We start from the raw sequence: 23,537 nt of genomic DNA on the forward strand, positions 1-23,537 counted from the left end.
GGGCCAGTGCTCCTTAAGTATGTGATAACTCCAAATCATAACAGCAGAAAAAGTTTTGCAAGTTTTGAATGCAGGATTAGCATCTTTATCACTTAATACACTCAGACCAGTTGCTGTTGAAATTTGTTTTTTTATGGTGACAATCCCACTTAGTGGGTACAAGTTCAAAAAGAATTGTTCAAAAAGACCTTGTAGTTTTTGAGAAAAGCAATATTTTTCTCGTCTTGTTCTGGATGCTACAGTTAGTATCCAGGATCAGCTAAGTTATATGTTTCTGTGTCCCCCTACGGGGCTCAAAACGCGACAGAATGTGGGATTGGGAACCTACAAAAGCTTTTCTGCTCAGCTGCAGAAAAGCATTTAGCATCGACTAAATACGACACCACTGAGAGCCCTAAATCAGAAAACTGACAATCATGGCTGATTGGGCCGAGCTGCTATGCAGAGGCGGTCCTCCTGATATCGCTGTGAGATTCTCGCCCAGAGATTGGGCAATACACATCACACGTGTGTAGCTGTGGTACTTTTATTAAAGCCTTTCAAAGCGGACACTGTTAAATCTTCCAGTTACTGAACGGTGGCAGTTATTAAAGCATATGCTAAAAGCCTGTTTATTTTCACAGATTTAAAATGACGGCACATAAAAGAAGCGTGTAAAATATTATAGGACTAAAACCTCCTCTCCTTTTATGAAAATTGCCATCGGAAGCCGGGGAGGCGACACATAAACTGATTCCAGGCTGTTCGTGTTTACAATCCGGGCATCAGTTATTATGTCACTGCAGCAGTAACAGGAGGCTTGCAGGAAATTGCCGTATACTGCAAAATGACTGATAATAGCAGCCGCTGATTCCAGAGGCATCAGGCTGGGAGCAATACTACCACTGGCATGGCCAACTGGTCCACTTAAAGGACAACTGAAGTGAGAGGGATATGGAGGCTGCCATATTTATTTCCTTTAGAAGCGGACCTGAACTCTTGCTTAGGACAGAAGAAAAATGTAGAGAAATGCACCCTGTGTGTATTTAGAGAGTTTAGCCCGCTCATTTTGTGTCTAATCACAAGTTGTAATTTGACCCTCCCCTGTGTCACATGACTGCCTATAGCAGATAAGCCCATTTGAAAGCACAGGCTGTAAACAGTATGGCTTCTTCCATGAATAAGGAAGTAGAAACTGTGCATATTTATTTTAGGATTTGTATCAGCTGTAACAAAGGAATGTTTTTTGTTTAAAGGTTATTATAATGTTGAGTATCTTTTAGAGCAGAGAGGAAGTTCTGAGTCCAGGTCCACTTTTAACTATACCAGTTGCCTGGCAGCCCTGCTGATCCTGCGTCTCTAATGCTTTTAGCAACAGCCCCTGAACAAGTATGCAGCAGATCAGGTACTCTGACTCAGCTGACTCCATGTTACTGGATTAGCCATATGCTTGTTCCAGGGTTTTGACTCAGACACTACTGAGCCATAAGATCAACAGGGCTGCCAGGCAACTGGCATTGTTTACAAGGACATAAATATTGCAGCCTCCTCTACATACCTCTCACCTCAGGTTCCCTTTAAAGGACAACTGTAGTGACAAGAATAGGGAGGCTGACATATTTATGTCCTTTTAAATAATACCAGTTGCCTGGCAGCCCTGCTGATCTATTTGTCTGCAGTAGTGTCTGACTCATACCAGAAACAAGCATGCAGCTAATCTTGTCAGATCTGACAATAATGTCAGAAACACCTGATCTGCTGCATGCTTGTTCAGGGGCTATGGCTAATAGTATTAGAGGCAGAGGATCAGCAGGACAGCCAGGCAACTAGTATTGCTTAACAGGAAATAAATATGGCAGCCTCCATATACCGCTCACCTTGGGTTCACTTTAAATGATTACAAGCTGCTCGCAAACATTCGGATATTAAAATGTCTGGGTGAATTTTTGGTTGTTAGCTCAATGAATTAGGTCATTAGAGATGGACTTTCATCTCTAAACAGGTAAACCGTTAGACAGGGTACACACGTAAAGAGGCCCTGTAGTGACATATAGCAGAATGCAGTAAAGAGGCCCTGTAGTGACATATAGCAGAATGCAGTAAAGAGGCCCTGTAGTGACATATAGCAGAATGCAGTAAAGAGGCCCTGTAGTGACATATAGCAGAATACAGTAAAGAGGCCCTGTAGTGGCATATAGCAGAATGCAGTAAAGAGGTCCTGTAGTGACATATAGCAGAATGCAGTAAAGAGGTCCTGTAGTGACATATAGCAGAATGCAGTAAAGAGGCCCTGTAGTGACATAGAGCAGAATGCAGTAAAGAGGCCCTGTAGTGACATATAGCAGAATGCAGTAAAGAGGCCCTGTAGTGACATATAGCAGAATGCAGTAAAGAGGCCCTGTAGTGACATATAGCAGAATGCAGTAAAGAGGCCCTGTAGTGACACATAGCAGAATGCAGTAAAGAGGTCCTGTAGTGACATATAGCAGAATGCAGTAAAGAGGCCCTGTAGTGACATATAGCAGAATGCAGTAAAGAGGCCCTGTAGTGACATAGAGCAGAATGCAGTAAAGAGGCCCTGTAGTGACATATAGCAGAATGCAGTAAAGAGGCCCTGTAGTGACATAGAGCAGAATGCAGTAAAGAGGCCCTGTAGTGACATATAGCAGAATGCAGTAAAGAGGCCCTGTAGTGACATATAGCAGAATGCAGTAAAGAGGCCCTGTAGTGACCTATAGCAGAATGCAGTAAAGATGCCCTGTAGTGACACATAGCAGAATGCAGTAAAGAGGCCCTGTAGTGACACATAGCAGAATGCAGTAAAGAGGCTCTGTAGTGACATATAGCAGAATGCAGTAAAGAGGCCCTGTAGTGACATATAGCAGAATGCAGTAAAGAGACCCTGTAGGGACATATAGCAGAATGCAGTAAAGAGGCCCTGTAGTGGCATATAGCAGAATGCAGAAAAGAGGCCCTGTAGTGACATATAGCATAATGCAGAAAAGAGGCCCTGTAGTGACATATAGCAGAATGCAGTAAAGAGACCCTGTAGTGACAGATAGAAGAATGCAGTAAAGAGGCCCTGTAGTGACATATAGCAGAATGCAGTAAAGAGGCCCTGTAGTGACATATAGTATAGCAGAATGCAGTAAATTATTCAGGATCCCCACTTTTATGGTAATTTTGGTTTCAGCATTGGAAACACTTCCTATATCTATATGTTTCTATATATTGGTATTTAGCCCCGCCGTCCCAGTGATGCTTAGCCTAGGCTGTTTAGCTATGTGGAATTCTCCTCCCAGAGACTTCCTCCTGTCTAGGTTCACAGTGGGCAGTTGCATGAGGGCAGAGACACACTGCAAAGCACTTTTCGATCCTTTTTTGTTTAAAAAAAAAACACTCCCCATTGACCTGCATAGAAAATCCAGCGATTCTTCACAAAAACAAACAAACAAAAAAAAACCACCCCCCTCCACAAGACTAATTATCCCCCCCCCCCTTACCCAGTGAGGCTGGTATTCCCCAGGGGAATCACAGCCCACAAGCATGGTGTCAGGAACCGGCCCGCGGCACGCCTGCGTATACGGTTCCAGACTGCGGGTTTGACCAGATTAAGCGGGGAGCAGCCTTATTCGAGCTAAAACAAGGCTGGGACCCCTCAGAACACCTCTCACTGCCACCACTAGCGGTTCGCTAGACACTTTCACTCTGCTGTCGAGTCCTCAGCGCGCAATCCGCGTTTTCGTATTTGGGTCAGCTTTGCGCTTAGGCCGAATACGGGAACGCCACGCACCCACACACACACACAGTTGCAATCTTACACTGTAGTGAAGCAAAAAACCACTAACAGTCGTTCCGAACGATACTGTTAGCCACTCTGCTGTCGCTACTCGCACTGGCGTTTTTCGTACGTTGGGTCAGCTGCGCGCTTTAGGCCAACGTATGACAAACACCCACACACACAATGCAATTACAATTTCATACGGTAGTGTTGCTCAAGCATACAATTAGGCATGGACTATACACAGTTGCACTTCAGTCTCTTCTAGGCTATGAGTGTTAGTTTAGCACAGCAGAAGTCAAGCTTATTAAATAATGATTTAATATTCCCTAAAAACATAGAACAATGCAGAACTTAATATATACAAAAGATGTACAAAAAACAAAGTAAAAAAGTTACAAGATAAAAGTTACAAAAAAAGGAGGTTACAAAGATACACACAAAGCGATTTTGCTTACCAAAATAAACGGGGATCCAGATAGAAGAATCTTGGACTTTTGTGGACGGACACAGTTCTGGCTTTGACCAGGAGCCCCTTAGCTTGGGCTGGGAGTCCAGCTGCCACTACTGTCAGAAGAGAACTGATTTGAGGTATCTGTCCCCTGGTTTTTATAATGAAATATTTGCCTCGAGGCTGTACGCCTGTGTGGACGGGGGGGGAGGGGGGGGGACCTAGATTTAATTACATCCTCAGTCATAATTGGATTTCCAGAGATCTAACATCCACATACATGAAAAGATTTCCCTAGTCCAAGTTACAGGTGACAACCCCATTGTTGACAGTATTTCCTAGCTGATCAAAGACAAGGATATAGTTTGCACCTCCACCAATAATTTAATTTCCACAGGTAGAAAATGGTATCAAAAGGACTTCACCCCTTCACCCATTTCTAGTAGTCTCCAGACTGGGGTAGTCTTGTTTTGTGTATTGAGACAATGGGCCGTCTCCTGAGTTCTAAAAACCAGGCAGATAATCCCATTAGCAGGGAACCACTCTCATAGGCACTGCATACAGAAACTCAAAGGACTTCATATGGTCAACACAATACCCATTTCCTTGCCCCAAGCAACTCAAGGCAACAGCTCCCTTCTGGCAGACCTACACGGAACACAGGCAGAAAATGAAAGAATATGTTCCTTTATTCCTAACATCATCAGCACCCCAATATATTCCTGATACATGGGGCTCCACCCCTTGAGCAATACCTCCCTAGGATTAAAGTGAGCCTCCAGACTAAAAATCGACTCTGCAGCACTGGAAAGGCTTGGTGTTTCTTTAACAGTTTCACAGCATCAGAACTTTGTTTCTCTTATACAAGCCTCATTTACCTGCATAGAATAAAACTGCCCGGGCATTTCCCCTGATGCTGTGCAAAGCATGATGGGATTTCTGATGTTGTTGTTCTCCTTCTGCTGTTTTGGTGCAAATTTGTTTTTTTAAATTTTGAATTTGAAATTTGAAGCCTAGTGTGTGCAGCTGGGAGGGGTTATCAGGACACAGGACAGTTGGAACTGTCTCATCCCTGTCACCTCCTTTCAACCAAAAAGATGGCTGCCCCCATAACATAGATGGCTGCCCCCATGAAATCACAAACTTTTGCCTATTCTTTTAAAACAGAGTAGGTAAGAGATTATATTACCTATCTATTCTAATTACCATAACTAATTTAATGACAGTATGTTTGTTTAGGCTGAAGTTCCCCTTTAAAGACTCCTGTAGGTTAGTATGGGGTAGTCGTTGTTTGTGTAAAGCCGCATCTACACGCGTAGATGCGGCTGCGATGTTCCTTATCAATTGAGTCGCTGATGCGGCTCGATTGATAAGATCCGACAGGACGGATCTCCGCACCGCCGATTCCATGCTCGTTCCCCACGAGGGGACAATGGCAGGGAATCTAGCGGAAGATAAGCGGCACCGGCGGGGAATCGAATCCGGCGCACGCACGGCGAGCGGGGAGGCGGCGGGCACGAGCGGGGACGCGGAAGAGGCGATCCGGCGGCTAATCGAGCCGTACACGTGTAGATGAGGCTTTAGTTCTGAGTGGGTGGAAAAGGGGAGGGGGAAAAAACAGCTATGTTTTAATGTAGACACTGTAAATATAAATCATTTGTTTTATAAGCTTGATCAGATCTGGGGAGGAGATGCCGGTGGATCTGTAATTCTTTGTTTGGGGGGGGGGGGGGGGGGGGGAAGGGGAACTGAATGTGGGTTTGTTGAGAAACTTCTGCAGAAAGCAGCCCAGTTTCCTCTGTACTCGCTGTATTCGCCGCTGTAGTGCGAGTAATTATACCGCTCTGCAAATATATTTAGCTGTTTTATTTGCCTCTGATTATACGCAATGTTTGCGTTTTGTTTTGACTTTTATCTTTTGGAGCATCACAAAGACAAAGAGGAGGAACGCGAGAAGCTCTCAGCGATGACTATTGTGTCTCGTTCTATTATCTTACATCGGGATCACACTTATTGTCTTGTCTTTGTCAGTGGTGCTCAGCAGAGCTCGAATATTCGAGTAGCTCGAATATTCGAGCTCTTTTTCAGCTATTCGAGCTCGGTATTCGAGCTCCGAATAGCTGCAGCTATTCGAATGGGCTATTCGAGTAAACGCGAATAGCCCATTCACTATTCGAGCTATTCGAGCAAACGGCGCTATTCGAGCTCGAATACCGAGCTCGAATAGCGTCACAGCCCAGATTGATGTCCTAAGAGCCAATCAGAGGGCTCCCAGGCCCTCTGACAGCAGCCAATCACAGAGGGGGACCCTGGCCAGCCCCTACCCTATAAATAGTGGCCGCCATGTTCCGTTTCTCCGTCCTTGCCTGAGACTTGCATAGAGAGAGAGTTGCTCCTTTGTGCTTTGGCTTAGCAAGAGCTCTATTGTGGTCATTTACCTAGCGTTTTTGCTCACATACACCTCCTATACACACCTATATTGTTGTTAGTTAGATAGACATTGTATTTTAGTTAGTAGCTTTTGTGTTACATAGAGAGAGACTCAGACAGCTGCTGCAGGCTTACAGCTTTAGGCCTCAGGGCCTTGCCTGTGTGGGCAGCTGTCCTCCTGTCCCCTGTTAGTTTATTTCTCATTAGTATTTAGACAGTATTAGATAGTATTAGACAGTATTTCTGCTGTCCTCTACTACTTAGTGATTGTATTTTGTATTGTAGTTCTATACTGTAACTGTACTAGGACACTCACTGACTGTCACTGTTCATAGGCTAGCTCCTGCGTGTGCTTGCACTCACTGTCTGTGTACACACACTCTATTTCCTTCTGAATAGTTATATACTGTAACTGTACTAGGACACTCACTGACTGTCACTGTTCATAGGCTAGCTCCTGCGTGTGCTTGCACTCACTGTCTGTGTACACACACTCTATTTCCTTCTGAATAGTTATATACTGTAACTGTACTAGGACACTCACTGACTGTCACTGTTCATAGGCTAGCTCCTGCGTGTGCTTGCACTCACTGTCTGTGTACACACACTCTATTTCCTTCTGAATAGTTATATACTGTAACTGTACTAGGACACTCACTGACTGTCACTGTTCATAGGCTAGCTCCTGCGTGTGCTTGCACTCACTGTCTGTGTAGTACACACACTCTATTTCCTTCTGAATAGTTATATACTGTAACTGTACTAGGACACTCACTGACTGTCACTGTTCATAGGCTAGCTCCTGCGTGTGCTTGCACTCACTGTCTGTGTAGTACACACACTCTATTTCCTTCTAAATAGTTATATACTGTAACTGTACTAGGACACTCACTGTCACTGTTCATAGGCTACTAGCTCCTGCGTGTGTGTGTGTGTGCACTCACTGTCTGTGTACTGTACACACACTCTATTTCCTTCTGATTACTGATTGATTATTGTAAATTCTACTTCCTGACAGTTACTACTTACTTACTGTAGTAGGGACACTCACTCAGTCACTGTTCATAGGCTAGCTCCTGCACGTGTGTGCGCGTGCGTGCACTCACTGTCTGTAGTGTACACACACTCTATTTCCTTGTGATTACTACTGATTATTGTAACTTCTAGTTGTACTTCCTGACTGTTACTACTTACTTACTGTACTAGGGACACTCACTCACTCTCTGTTCATAGGCCAGCTCCTGCGCGTGTTTGCGCGTGCGTGCACTCACTGTCTGTAGTGTACACACACTCTATTTCCTTGTGATTACTACTGATTATTGTAACTGCTAGTTGTACTTCCTGACTGTTACTACTTACTTACTGTACTAGGGAGTCGGGACACTCACTCAGTCACCTCACCCACCAACCCACTCCATTAAAGTACCCCACTTTTCACCCGCCCTTTTCAAAAACTTTTGTGTTTACGCCCAAAACATCGAAGATGTCTGGAAGTGGCAGCCAGCGCGGTTTAGGCAAGGGGAAGGGCAGCAAGGGAATCAGGAGGAGAGGGAGCAGCATTGTGGCAAGCCGCGGGCGCGGGCGCGCCACCATGCACAGTTCCGCAGCAGCAGCGTCAGTGGCTAACATTCCTCCCATAGCCACTGGCCGTGGACGCCTTGGGCGCCGCCCAGCAGGAGCATCTGCAACTCACGCTGCAGAGACACAGCAGCAGCAGCAGCGTGTAGCACCTGCTCCGATTTTCCTCCAGCCGGGTCGGAAACGTCCCATTGAGGAAAAGGATGCAGACACTGTGGTGCAACTGATGACGGAGGATGAGCAGCCCGCCATCAGCTCTGCATCCGAGGCCTCCACCCTCACCACCACCACCACCACCACCCCTGTTCGCAGCAGCCGCCCAGCAGGGTCTGGGGAGGAGGCCAGTTCACCGTCACTCGCCGACCTGTCATTCAGCAGTCTTTTGACCCCAGGCATCATGAGTAAATTGTCTGCTGTTGTTGGCGATCTTGAGGAGGAGATGCTGATGGGCACTTTGGGGGAGGAGGGATTGGACAGCAAGACTGTGGCGACAGTCAAGCAGCCCATCCATGCATCAGGAGAGGAGTTTGGGGGGTCATCATCCCAGCAGGACATGTTTCAGGAGGGGGAGGATGATGATGACACGGTGACAGACAGAGACTGGGTGCCACCACCTCCAGGGGATGTCGTCCTCAGCAGCTCTGAGGAGGAGGAGGAGGATGCGCTTGTGGGCCTTGCAAGGAGGCGCATCATTGCAAGCATTGGCAGCAGTAGGCAGGTCCCACAGCCTGCTGGTGTCTCAGGCTCAGCAGCAGCAGCAGCATCTGCCAGTACCACCACCAGCCGCACCCAAGCCCCCCCCCCAACCACCACAGGGAGACAGGCAGCAGCGGTTCCATGCCGTAGGGGGTCGTTTTTGTCACCAATCTGGCGTTTTTTCACCATGCCCACAGTGTACAGCAAGTACGCCACTTGCAACCACTGTCAGCGGAAGTTGAGCAGAGGTGCAGACCCCTTAAAGTTCAGCACCAGCTCGCTCATCAACCACCTTGCTGCGAAACATTTCCACCAGCATGAGGAGTTCCAGAGGCTGAAGGCATCTGGTGCTGGCAGTGGCACCACACCCATCACTGCACAGCCTTCAGCAGCAGCAGCAGCAGCAACAGCAGCCACCCACCCTCCTGCTCCTCCAGCAGCACCAGCAGGAGTGCGGAAACGCACTGCTCCTCCCCCCTCTGCAACTCCTGCCGCCGACACTGAGGCCTGTTCTGGCAGCCAGTCCTCAGTGGCCTCCTCTGCTGTGTCTGCTGATTCCCGTGCCAGCAAAAGGCCACGCCAGAGCCTTTTGAGCGAGTCCTTCCAGGGGGTGGTTAGGGCTCTGCCTCCCAGCAGCCGTCGCGTGCGGCAGCTGAACGGCTTGCTGGCACGGGCCATGTGCTCCCAACTCCTGCCGTACACGCTTGTGCAGGAGGGGAGCGACATGCGTGCGCTGCTTGCTTGCGCAGCCCCAGACTGGCAGCTCCCCAGCAGACACTTCTTCGCCCGCAAGGCCATTCCTGCACTGCACCGCTTTGTGATGGCCAATGTGGAGCGAGGGCTGGAGCACGCGGTTGGTGAAAGGGTCCACGTCACCATGGACTCCTGGAGCAGCCGCTTCGGGACAGGCCGCTACCTGTCCTTCACTGTCCACTGGGTCAGCTTGGTGGAAGGGGGTGAGGATGGGAGAGCAGCAGCGGGCACAGCAGCAGCAACACAGTGGGTGGTGCCCCCCCGCAGGGTCAGGGGAACTGCAGCAGGTTCCTCCGATCCTCTGCCATCCTCCGGCACACCTGGCCAAACCCCCCGCCTCAGCAGCAGCGTGAAGGCCCGCCACTGCCAAGCGCTGCTGCACTTGGTCAGCCTTGGGAAGACCAAGCTGACGGCAACCCATGTGTTGGCCAAACTCCAGGAGCAGGAGAGGATTTGGCTGACCCCCAGAGGCCTCAGAGTCGGAGAGGTGGTGGCCGACAATGGGGCCAATCTGGTTGCCGCAATAGACAGGGGAAACCTGACCCACATCCCCTGTCTTGCCCACGTGCTGAACCTGGTGGTGCAAAAGTTCTTGCGCACCTACCAGGGGATGGGCGAACTGCTGGAAACGGCAAGGAACGTTGTGCGTCACTTCCGGCGCTCGGCTGCAGCCTGTGCGAGCCTGGAAGACGTGCAAAAGGAGCTGGAGCTGCCACGCCATCGGCTGATCCTTGACGTTCCGACTCGCTGGAACTCCACCCTGGCGATGTTGGAGCGTCTGGTTGAACAGAAGCACGCTGTCAACCAGTACCTTGCCCTGGCCACTGTTTCCGCCGCTCGGAGAAGGGACAAGACCAGCAACATCCCGTCCATCGTCCCCGATGATGACTGGAGGCACATGCAGCAGGTGTGCTTAGTGCTGGCTCCCTTTCTGCAGGCCACTAACATGGTGAGCAGGGACCATGCTATGGTCTGCGAGTGGGTGCCCCTGGTTTGTCTGCTGAACAGGGCCCTCGATGCTTTGCTGGAACAGGGAGCGGCAGCCTTGGACCAGCAGGAGCGGCAAGCAGCTGCACAGTCCACCTCTGAGGGGGAGGAGGAGGAGGACTTGGTGGAGGTCCCTGACCTTGCTGCTGATGAGGGGGATCAGCACAGCGCAGCTGAGTTGGTGCGGGGGTGGAGAGAGGATGAGGCGGCAGAGGAGGAGGAGGAGGATGAGGAGGACAGCACTGCCGTCGATGTGCCAGCACACGTGGCCCGCCTCTTCCCAATGGCAGCGCACATGCTGGCGTGCCTGCGCAAGGACCCCAGGGTGATCCAGATGAAGCAGAGGGAGGACATCTGGATCAGCATGATGTTGGACCCACGCCTCAAGGGGAAGTTGAGCCAGTTCCTGCCGCCTGCAGGAGGAGACCCAGCGCAACAAATAAGGAGCTTGCAGCAGGCCCTTGTTGAGCGCTTGGAGGAAGCCTTCCCCCAGCCTTCCACCCCCACTGTCCAGCAGCCAGCACAGAGGCAGCAGCAGGTGCCTGCATCCAGCAGCAAGCGCCCCACAGACCTGCTGTCTCTCAGCCACGAGCTCTACAGGACTGTAGAGGCTCCGGCAGCAGTGACTAGAGAGGAGGTGCATGATGCAGCAGCATCCTCCTCCGGTCACAGCCAGCGCCTGACCCGCATGGTGGCTGACTACATGGGGTCCTACAGCGGGCTTGACAGCGATGCCCCTGTTGATCCCATGGAGTATTGGGTCAAGCGCCTGGAGATCTGGAGCGAGCTGGCGCAGTACGCCCTGGAAGTGCTGTCCTGCCCCCCTTCCAGCGTGCTGTCCGAGCGCTGCTTCAGTGCAGCTGGTGGCGTGGTCACCGAGAAACGCTCACGTCTGTCTCACAAGTCTGTGGACAGACTGACGTTTCTCAAGATGAACCAGGCGTGGGTGGAAGGCGAGTTCCTGGCCCCTGTTGTCGGCGAGAGGGGGACATGAACTGGCTAAGAACCATCGTTAATGTGCCTTACCACCCTTTACCACCTCCTGGCTCCTGCTCACTAAGCCAGCCTGGTTCACTTTGACTATTACGTCGCCTGCAGCCACACATTTTACACCTACAGTGGGCTGCTGTGTACTGCCCTTCTGCTGTCTGTCTGTGTTTCCCACTGCCAGGGTACACAGAATTACATTCTGCTGCCACTCTGCCACCAGCTATTACGTCAAACAATAGCTATATATCTGTGTAATTGGTTGTACAAACAAAACCAAAAAACCATTAAAAAAAAAAAAGGTTTAATTTTTCTGAGGTGCCCGGGTTGAAAACTGTGTTGTCCCAGTTGTGTATTGGACACGATGTGGGCTGCACGACCGCTGTCTGGGACCTCCTGTTGTGTTTATTTACAGCCCTGGTATCACCGCTAGGTACCAGGGCTATTATGTCACGCTGCCTGCCTGCTGCCACACTCACACTACTCCTCCATTCCTCCTGCTGCTGCTGTCTGTCTGTGTTTCCCACTGCCAGGGTACACAGAATTACCTTCTGCTGCCACTCTGCCACCAGCTATTACGTCAAACAAAAGCTGCTCACATTACTCCTCCATTCCTCCTGCTGCTGCTGCTGTCGGTCTGTGTTTCCCACTGCCAGGGTACACAGAATTACATTCTGCTGCCACTCTGCCACCAGCTATTACGTCAAACAATAGCTATATATCTGTGTAATTGGTTGTACAAACAAAACCAAAAAACCATTAAAAAAAAAAAAAAAGGGTTTAATTTTTCTGAGGTGCCCGGGTTGAAAACTGTGTTGTCCCAGTTGTGTATTGGACACGATGTGGGCTGCACGACCGCTGTCTGGGACCTCCTATTGTGTTTATTTACAGCCCTGGTATCACCGCTAGGTACCAGGGCTATTATGTCACGCTGCCTGCCTGCTGCCACACTCACACTACTCCTCCATTCCTCCTGCTGCTGCTGTCTGTCTGTGTTTCCCACTGCCAGGGTACACAGAATTACCTTCTGCTGCCACTCTGCCACCAGCTATTACGTCAAACAATAGCTGCTCACATTACTCCTCCATTCCTCCTGCTGCTGCTGCTGTCGGTCTGTGTTTCCCACTGCCAGGGTACACAGAATTACATTCTGCTGCCACTCTGCCACCAGCTATTACGTCAAACAATAGCTATATATCTGTGTAATTGGTTGTACAAACAAAACCAAAAAACCATAAAAAAAAAAAAAAAAAGGTTTAATTTTTCTGAGGTGCCCGGGTTGAAAACTGTGTTGTCCCAGTTGTGTATTGGACACGATGTGGGCTGCACGACCGCTGTCTGGGACCTCCTGTTGTGTTTATTTACAGCCCTGGTATCACCGCTAGGTACCAGGGCTATTATGTCACGCTGCCTGCCTGCTGCCACACTCACACTACTCCTCCATTCCTCCTGCTGCTGCTGTCTGTCTGTGTTTCCCACTGCCAGGGTACACAGAATTACCTTCTGCTGCCACTCTGCCACCAGCTATTACGTCAAACAATAGCTGCTCACATTACTCCTCCATTCCTCCTGCTGCTGCTGCTGTCGGTCTGTGTTTCCCACTGCCAGGGTACACAGAATTACATTCTGCTGCCACTCTGCCACCAGCTATTACGTCAAACAATAGCTATATATCTGTGTAATTGGTTGTACAAACAAAACCAAAAAACCATTAAAAAAAAAAAAGGTTTAATTTTTCTGAGGTGCCCGGGTTGAAAACTGTGTTGTCCCAGTTGTGTATTGGACACGATGTGGGCTGCACGACCGCTGTCTGGGACCTCCTGTTGTGTTTATTTACAGCCCTGGTATCACCGCTAGGTACCAGGGCTATTATGTCACGCTGCCTGCCTGCTGCCACACTCACACTACTCCTCCATTCCTCCTGCTGCTGCTGTCTGTCTGTGTTTCCCACTGCCAGGGTACACAGAATTACCTTCTGCTGCCACTCTGCCACCAGCTATTACGTCAAACAATAGCTGCTCACATTACTCCTCCATTCCTCCTGCTGCTGCTGCTGTCGGTCTGTGTTTCCCACTGCCAGGGTACACAGAATTACATTCTGCTGCCACTCTGCCACCAGCTATTACGTCAAACAATAGCTATATATCTGTGTAATTGGTTGTACAAACAAAACCAAAAAACCAATAAAAAAAAAAAAAAAAGGGTTTAATTTTTCTGAGGTGCCCGGGTTGAAAACTGTGTTGTCCCAGTTGTGTATTGGACACGATGTGGGCTGCACGACCGCTGTCTGGGACCTCCTATTGTGTTTATTTACAGCCCTGGTATCACCGCTAGGTACCAGGGCTATTATGTCACGCTGCCTGCCTGCTGCCACACTCACACTACTCCTCCATTCCTCCTGCTGCTGCTGTCTGTCTGTGTTTCCCACTGCCAGGGTACACAGAATTACCTTCTGCTGCCACTCTGCCACCAGCTATTACGTCAAACAATAGCTGCTCACATTACTCCTCCATTCCTCCTGCTGCTGCTGCTGTCGGTCTGTGTTTCCCACTGCCAGGGTACACAGAATTACATTCTGCTGCCACTCTGCCACCAGCTATTACGTCAAACAATAGCTATATATCTGTGTAATTGGTTGTACAAACAAAACCAAAAAACCATTAAAAAAAAAAAAAAAAAAGGGTTTAATTTTTCTGAGGTGCCCGGGTTGAAAACTGTGTTGTCCCAGTTGTGTATTGGACACGATGTGGGCTGCACGACCGCTGTCTGGGACCTCCTGTTGTGTTTATTTACAGCCCTGGTATCACCGCTAGGTACCAGGGCTATTATGTCACGCTGCCTGCCTGCTGCCACACTCACACTACTCCTCCATTCCTCCTGCTGCTGCTGTCTGTCTGTGTTTCCCACTGCCAGGGTACACAGAATTACCTTCTGCTGCCACTCTGCCACCAGCTATTACGTCAAACAATAGCTGCTCACATTACTCCTCCATTCCTCCTGCTGCTGCTGCTGTCGGTCTGTGTTTCCCACTGCCAGGGTACACAGAATTACATTCTGCTGCCACTCTGCCACCAGCTATTACGTCAAACAATAGCTATATATCTGTGTAATTGGTTGTACAAACAAAACCAAAAAACCATTAAAAAAAAAAAAGGTTTAATTTTTCTGAGGTGCCCGGGTTGAAAACTGTGTTGTCCCAGTTGTGTATTGGACACGATGTGGGCTGCACGACCGCTGTCTGGGACCTCCTGTTGTGTTTATTTACAGCCCTGGTATCACCGCTAGGTACCAGGGCTATTATGTCACGCTGCCTGCCTGCCTGCTGCCACACTCACACTACTCCTCCATTCCTCCTGCTGCTGCTGTCTGTCTGTGTTTCCCACTGCCAGGGTACACAGAATTACCTTCTGCTGCCACTCTGCCACCAGCTATTACGTCAAACAATAGCTGCTCACATTACTCCTCCATTCCTCCTGCTGCTGCTGCTGTCGGTCTGTGTTTCCCACTGCCAGGGTACACAGAATTACATTCTGCTGCCACTCTGCCACCAGCTATTACGTCAAACAATAGCTATATATCTGTGTAATTGGTTGTACAAACAAAACCAAAAAACCATAAAAAAAAAAAAAAAAGGTTTAATTTTTCTGAGGTGCCCGGGTTGAAAACTGTGTTGTCCCAGTTGTGTATTGGACACGATGTGGGCTGCACGACCGCTGTCTGGGACCTCCTGTTGTGTTTATTTACAGCCCTGGTATCACCGCTAGGTACCAGGGCTATTATGTCACGCTGCCTGCCTGCTGCCACACTCACACTACTCCTCCATTCCTCCTGCTGCTGCTGTCTGTCTGTGTTTCCCACTGCCAGGGTACACAGAATTACCTTCTGCTGCCACTCTGCCACCAGCTATTACGTCAAACAATAGCTGCTCACATTACTCCTCCATTCCTCCTGCTGCTGCTGCGGTCGGTCTGTGTTTCCCACTGCCAGGGTACACAGAATTACATTCTGCTGCCACTCTGCCACCAGCTATTACGTCAAACAATAGCTATATATCTGTGTAATTGGTTGTACAAACAAAACCAAAAAACCATTAAAAAAAAAAAAGGTTTAATTTTTCTGAGGTGCCCGGGTTGAAAACTGTGTTGTCCCAGTTGTGTATTGGACACGATGTGGGCTGCACGACCGCTGTCTGGGACCTCCTGTTGTGTTTATTTACAGCCCTGGTATCACCGCTAGGTACCAGGGCTATTATGTCACGCTGCCTGCCTGCTGCCACACTCACACTACTCCTCCATTCCTCCTGCTGCTGCTGTCTGTCTGTGTTTCCCACTGCCAGGGTACACAGAATTACCTTCTGCTGCCACTCTGCCACCAGCTATTACGTCAAACAATAGCTGCTCACATTACTCCTCCATTCCTCCTGCTGCTGCTGCTGTCGGTCTGTGTTTCCCACTGCCAGGGTACACAGAATTACATTCTGCTGCCACTCTGCCACCAGCTATTACGTCAAACAATAGCTATATATCTGTGTAATTGGTTGTACAAACAAAACCAAAAAACCATTAAAAAAAAAAAAAAAGGGTTTAATTTTTCTGAGGTGCCCGGGTTGAAAACTGTGTTGTCCCAGTTGTGTATTGGACACGATGTGGGCTGCACGACCGCTGTCTGGGACCTCCTATTGTGTTTATTTACAGCCCTGGTATCACCGCTAGGTACCAGGGCTATTATGTCACGCTGCCTGCCTGCTGCCACACTCACACTACTCCTCCATTCCTCCTGCTGCTGCTGTCTGTCTGTGTTTCCCACTGCCAGGGTACACAGAATTACCTTCTGCTGCCACTCTGCCACCAGCTATTACGTCAAACAATAGCTGCTCACATTACTCCTCCATTCCTCCTGCTGCTGCTGCTGTCGGTCTGTGTTTCCCACTGCCAGGGTACACAGAATTACATTCTGCTGCCACTCTGCCACCAGCTATTACGTCAAACAATAGCTATATATCTGTGTAATTGGTTGTACAAACAAAACCAAAAAACCATAAAAAAAAAAAAAAAAGGTTTAATTTTTCTGAGGTGCCCGGGTTGAAAACTGTGTTGTCCCAGTTGTGTATTGGACACGATGTGGGCTGCACGACCGCTGTCTGGGACCTCCTGTTGTGTTTATTTACAGCCCTGGTATCACCGCTAGGTACCAGGGCTATTATGTCACGCTGCCTGCCTGCTGCCACACTCACACTACTCCTCCATTCCTCCTGCTGCTGCTGTCTGTCTGTGTTTCCCACTGCCAGGGTACACAGAATTACCTTCTGCTGCCACTCTGCCACCAGCTATTACGTCAAACAATAGCTGCTCACATTACTCCTCCATTCCTCCTGCTGCTGCTGCGGTCGGTCTGTGTTTCCCACTGCCAGGGTACACAGAATTACATTCTGCTGCCACTCTGCCACCAGCTATTACGTCAAACAATAGCTATATATCTGTGTAATTGGTTGTACAAACAAAACCAAAAAACCATTAAAAAAAAAAAGGTTTAATTTTTCTGAGGTGCCCGGGTTGAAAACTGTGTTGTCCCAGTTGTGTATTGGACACGATGTGGGCTGCACGACCGCTGTCTGGGACCTCCTGTTGTGTTTATTTACAGCCCTGGTATCACCGCTAGGTACCAGGGCTATTATGTCACGCTGCCTGCCTGCTGCCACACTCACACTACTCCTCCATTCCTCCTGCTGCTGCTGTCTGTCTGTGTTTCCCACTGCCAGGGTACACAGAATTACCTTCTGCTGCCACTCTGCCACCAGCTATTACGTCAAACAATAGCTGCTCACATTACTCCTCCATTCCTCCTGCTGCTGCTGCTGTCGGTCTGTGTTTCCCACTGCCAGGGTACACAGAATTACATTCTGCTGCCACTCTGCCACCAGCTATTACGTCAAACAATAGCTATATATCTGTGTAATTGGTTGTACAAACAAAACCAAAAAACCATTAAAAAAAAAAAAAAAAGGGTTTAATTTTTCTGAGGTGCCCGGGTTGAAAACTGTGTTGTCCCAGTTGTGTATTGGACACGATGTGGGCTGCACGACCGCTGTCTGGGACCTCCTATTGTGTTTATTTACAGCCCTGGTATCACCGCTAGGTACCAGGGCTATTATGTCACGCTGCCTGCCTGCTGCCACACTCACACTACTCCTCCATTCCTCCTGCTGCTGCTGTCTGTCTGTGTTTCCCACTGCCAGGGTACACAGAATTACCTTCTGCTGCCACTCTGCCACCAGCTATTACGTCAAACAATAGCTGCTCACATTACTCCTCCATTCCTCCTGCTGCTGCTGCTGTCGGTCTGTGTTTCCCACTGCCAGGGTACACAGAATTACATTCTGCTGCCACTCTGCCACCAGCTATTACGTCAAACAATAGCTATATATCTGTGTAATTGGTTGTACAAACAAAACCAAAAAACCATTAAAAAAAAAAAAAAAAAAGGGTTTAATTTTTCTGAGGTGCCCGGGTTGAAAACTGTGTTGTCCCAGTTGTGTATTGGACACGATGTGGGCTGCACGACCGCTGTCTGGGACCTCCTGTTGTGTTTATTTACAGCCCTGGTATCACCGCTAGGTACCAGGGCTATTATGTCACGCTGCCTGCCTGCTGCCACACTCACACTACTCCTCCATTCCTCCTGCTGCTGCTGTCTGTCTGTGTTTCCCACTGCCAGGGTACACAGAATTACCTTCTGCTGCCACTCTGCCACCAGCTATTACGTCAAACAATAGCTGCTCACATTACTCCTCCATTCCTCCTGCTGCTGCTGCTGTCGGTCTGTGTTTCCCACTGCCAGGGTACACAGAATTACATTCTGCTGCCACTCTGCCACCAGCTATTACGTCAAACAATAGCTATATATCTGTGTAATTGGTTGTACAAACAAAACCAAAAAACCATTAAAAAAAAAAAAGGTTTAATTTTTCTGAGGTGCCCGGGTTGAAAACTGTGTTGTCCCAGTTGTGTATTGGACACGATGTGGGCTGCACGACCGCTGTCTGGGACCTCCTGTTGTGTTTATTTACAGCCCTGGTATCACCGCTAGGTACCAGGGCTATTATGTCACGCTGCCTGCCTGCCTGCTGCCACACTCACACTACTCCTCCATTCCTCCTGCTGCTGCTGTCTGTCTGTGTTTCCCACTGCCAGGGTACACAGAATTACCTTCTGCTGCCACTCTGCCACCAGCTATTACGTCAAACAATAGCTGCTCACATTACTCCTCCATTCCTCCTGCTGCTGCTGCTGTCGGTCTGTGTTTCCCACTGCCAGGGTACACAGAATTACATTCTGCTGCCACTCTGCCACCAGCTATTACGTCAAACAATAGCTATATATCTGTGTAATTGGTTGTACAAACAAAACCAAAAAACCATTAAAAAAAAAAAAGGTTTAATTTTTCTGAGGTGCCCGGGTTGAAAACTGTGTTGTCCCAGTTGTGTATTGGACACAATGTGGGCTGCACGACCGCTGTCTGGGACCTCCTGTTGTGTTTATTTACAGCCCTGGTATCACCGCTAGGTACCAGGGCTATTATGTCACGCTGCCTGCCTGCCTGCTGCCACACTCACACTACTCCTCCATTCCTCCTGCTGCTGCTGTCTGTCTGTGTTTCCCACTGCCAGGGTACACAGAATTACCTTCTGCTGCCACTCTGCCACCAGCTATTACGTCAAACAATAGCTGCTCACATTACTCCTCCATTCCTCCTGCTGCTGCTGCTGTCGGTCTGTGTTTCCCACTGCCAGGGTACACAGAATTACATTCTGCTGCCACTCTGCCACCAGCTATTACGTCAAACAATAGCTATATATCTGTGTAATTGGTTGTACAAACAAAACCAAAAAACCATTAAAAAAAAAAAAAAAAAAGGTTTAATTTTTCTGAGGTGCCCGGGTTGAAAACTGTGTTGTCCCAGTTGTGTATTGGACATGATGTGGGCTGCACGACCGCTGTCTGGGACCTCCTGTTGTGTTTATTTACAGCCCTGGTATCACCGCTAGGTACCAGGGCTATTATGTCACGCTGCCTGCCTCATTGACTGCCTGCTGCCACACACTCATCCTTCTCCTCCTGCTGCTGAATTTACCTCCTGCTGTCTGTGTGTTTCCACTGCCAGGGAGCACATACAATGGCGCTTCCAACATGCGTGCGCCACCAGCTATTTGTTACGCTCAAAAATAGCTGCATTTCTGTAAAAAAAAAATTGAAAAGAGAAATAAGTGAAGAAGAAGACGATATAGAAGAAGATGAAGAAGATGAAGAAGAAGAAGAAGAAGGAGAAGAAGAAGAAGATGAAGAAGAAGAAAATGAAGAAGAAGATGAAGAAGATGAAGAAGAAGAAGATGAAGAAGAAGAAGAAGAAGAAGAAGAAGAAGAAGAAGATGAAGAAGAAGAAGAAGAAGAAGAAGAAGAAGATGAAGAAGATGAAGAAGATGAAGAAGAAGATGAAGAAGATGAAGAAGATGCAGAAGAAGATGCAGAAGAAGATGAAGAAGAAGATGAAGAAGAAGAAGAAGAAGAAGATGAAGAAGAAGAAGATGAAGAAGATGAAGAAGATGCAGAAGAAGATGAAGAAGAAGAAGAAGAAGATGAAGAAGATGATGAAGAAGATGAAGAAGAAGAAGATGAAGAAGAAGAAGAAGAAGAAGAAGACAATATAGAAGAAGAAGAAGATATAGAAGAAGGTATAGAAGAAGAAGATATAGAAGAAGAAGATATAGAAGAAGAAGAAGATAGAAGATAAAGACGAAGAAGAAGAAGAAGAAGAAGAAGTATATACAGTACTGAACAAAATTAAGGACACAACTTCTCTTTTCACCTTTTTTTTTTTTAAAGGAACATCCCCACATAATCACTAGCTGTTGTTACTTGGAAAAAAAGATTTTTCTTGCATCATTCACCCTCAAAACAAGTGTTGGAAGCTATTTAAGGCCAATTCGAATAGTCAGCTCGAATAATGAGCTCGAATACCGACTCGAATAGTGAGCTCGAAGTCCGAGGTCGAATCGAATAGTAAAAATTATTCGACTCGAATATTCAACTGACCTCGAATAATTTACTATTCGAATTCGACCAAACTCGAATTTTAAAAAGGGGTATTTGAGCACCACTAGTCTTTGTTATTTGTCTTAAAATAACTCAGCCAATGGGAAATATAACACAAGAGCGCGAAGACAGATCAGCGATACTTTCTAATTCTATCCGGCGGTTGGAGATCGTCGGAAACGCCAAATGCTTTTACTTGCTACGAAATCGGTCCTTCTACACTGCATCCTTGTTCAATGTCACAAGTACAGCGAGGGGAAGAAGTATTTGACCCCCTGTGGATTTTGCTTGTTGACCCTCTGACCAGCCTATCACTGAACTGCCCCATCTACACCATACAATTTTTTGTCCGATTCCATCCGACATGTCCGATCAGGATTCGATTCAATTCGCAAAACAATGGCAAATTGAATCGAATCCCGATCTGACCTGTCGGATTGAATTGAATCGAATTGAAGAAAGAATTGTATGGTGTAGATGTGGCTTAATGGAAGGCCAAAGTTGCTCATACATAAGATCGACCAAAAGACAGATGATCGTTTCTGATTGGAGAGAGATCTGATGCCTGCCCATACAGCGCAGGGAATCGGTCTTGTGACGCCACATCCACCGACGCCGTTGCTGTCCCCTAATGTTAAATGTGCCCCTTGGTGCCCCGTGCGGTATACTTTACCGCTCAGTGTCTGTCGATTGCTCTGTCCTTCATCCACATACATGCAATCCACTTTGTTGCTGGCGTAACGTTGGTGCGTGTGCAGCGAGCCTGGGGGACGGGTGATTGAAGTACCAACAACAGAGATTGTTTGAAGAGGCATTGAGTGGTGAGGTGGGAAGATTACCATTTCAGTCTTGTCCATATTGAGTTTTAGAAAGCGGGAGGACATGATGAAGGTGGAGATTGCATGGAGACAGTCAGGGACACAAGCTGTTGGAGTATCAGGGCTGAAAGGTAGAATGTGGATATTGACAGTGTACATGTGATATTAGAAGCCAAATGAACTGATGAGCTGACTAAGACCATAAGTGTAGATAGAGTGCCTTAAAGGGACACTTAAGTCAAACAAAAAAATGAGTTTTACTCACCTGGGGCTTCCAATAGCCCCCTGCAGCTGTCCGGTGCCCTCGCCGTCTCCCTCCGATCCTCCTGGCCCCGCCGGCAGCCACTTCCTGTTTCGGTGACAGGAGCTGACAGGCTGGGGACGCGAGTGATTCTTCGAGTTCCTGGCCACAATAGCGCCATCTATGCTGCTATAGCATATATCATATACCATATAGCAGCATAGAGGGTGCTAATGTGTCTGGGAACGCGAAGAATCACTCGCGTCCCCAGCCTGTCAGCTCCTGTCACCGAAACAGGAAGTGGCTGCCGGCGGGGCCAGGAGGATCGGAGGGAGACGGCGAGGGCACCGGACAGCTGCAGGGGGCTATTGGAAGCCCCAGGTGAGTAAAACTCATTTTTTTTGTTTGACTTAAGCGTCCCTTTAACTGCATCTACCTAACCACGAAACCTGTATAATTCATATGTGTCAGTAATTAAAGGGATGAGTTGGCAACACTGCCTTAGGGAACTCCAACAGTGAGGGGTCAGGTAGCAGAGGTGGGTGACTCTGAAGGTCCTATCTGTGAGGTAAGAGGAAAGGCAAGAGAGGGCAAGACCCTGATTCCCCCCCATGAATGAGAGGATTTGGAGAAAGAGAAGGTGGTGCAATGTTAGGCCCAGTGCACACCGAGCGGTTTTAGCAGTGATCCGCCAACCCCATCCGCCTGTGAAAACGCTTGGCTAATGTATGGTGCACACCAGCGGTTTGAGGTTTTTAGCAAACCGCAAACGTGCCTCCTGCTGCACGTTTGCGGTTTGTAGAAGCATTTCTGCCTCAATGTAAAGTATAGGAAAAACGCAAACCGATCTGGAAAACGCTAGATCAGAGCGGTTTTCCAGGCGGTTTTGTTACAGAAGCTGTTCAGTAACAGCTGTTACTGTAACAATATGTGTAATCTGCTACACAAAAACACTCCCAAAAATCGCTAGACATGTTTAGAAAACCTCTCTATACATGCCTAGCATCGCTCTGAAATCTGCTTCAAAAACCGCTAGCGTTTTGAGGATCTGCTAGCAATTTTGGTATGCACTGGGCTGTGCAACATTTGCAAGCTTGCAAATGCTGCACCAGTTTAGTCTGCTACTTTGGTGTCCTTGCTCCTGTGGTGCCCAAGGCCATGGCCTAGGTGGCCTAGGCCTAAATCCAGCACTCTGACTGGGCCTAAAGGGAACCTGAAGTGAGTGGTATATAGAGGCTGCCATATTCATTTCCTTTTAATCAATACTGGTTGCATGGCAGTCCTACTGATCTTTCTGGTCAGTAGTTTTGGAATAACACACCTGAAACCAGCGTGCAGCTAATCCCGTCAGATTCTTGTCAGCAACATCTGATCTGCATGCTTGTTCAGGGGCTATGGCTAAAAGGATAAGAAGCAGAGGATCAGCAACACAGCCAGGCAATCTGTATTGTTTAATATTAAATAAATATGTCAGTCTCCATATCCTTCTCGCTTCAGGTTCCCTTTAAAGCATAAAATAGGAAGTTTTCAGCTCTGTGTCGCGGTACCCTGAAATCAGCCCAAAAAAGTCATTCGCAGAAACGGTGTAAATCACTCGTGCAATCAGCAGTCTTGTTGCCATGCACACACATATTTCCCCGCTCAGATAAAAATAACACAGGAAACGTTAACCGTTTCAGAAGCCTGAAGTCTGCTCACAAATTCACTGCAGGTTTCATGTGATCGGCAAGGCGAGAATAATTCTGAA

General features: G+C 48.1%; 1 protein-coding gene across 2 annotated transcripts in view; it reads right to left on the bottom strand.

Annotated features, from left to right (window-relative positions):
* PYROXD2 (pyridine nucleotide-disulphide oxidoreductase domain 2) overlaps positions 1-23,537 on the bottom strand; it is a 150,092-nt gene that overhangs the window by 4,777 nt on the left and 121,778 nt on the right. The window contains exon 16 of one of the 2 annotated variants that reach the window (XM_068255352.1): positions 4,219-4,327. The exons of the other annotated variant lie outside the window; for it this stretch is intronic. Within the exon in view, the coding sequence (XP_068111453.1) occupies positions 4,219-4,327 (109 nt within the window). The remainder of the gene's footprint in view (positions 1-4,218; positions 4,328-23,537) is intronic. 2 annotated transcript variants of the gene reach the window in all.

This window comes from Hyperolius riggenbachi, chromosome 10 (genome assembly GCF_040937935.1).
Source record: "Hyperolius riggenbachi isolate aHypRig1 chromosome 10, aHypRig1.pri, whole genome shotgun sequence".
NCBI lineage: Eukaryota > Metazoa > Chordata > Amphibia > Anura > Hyperoliidae > Hyperolius > Hyperolius riggenbachi.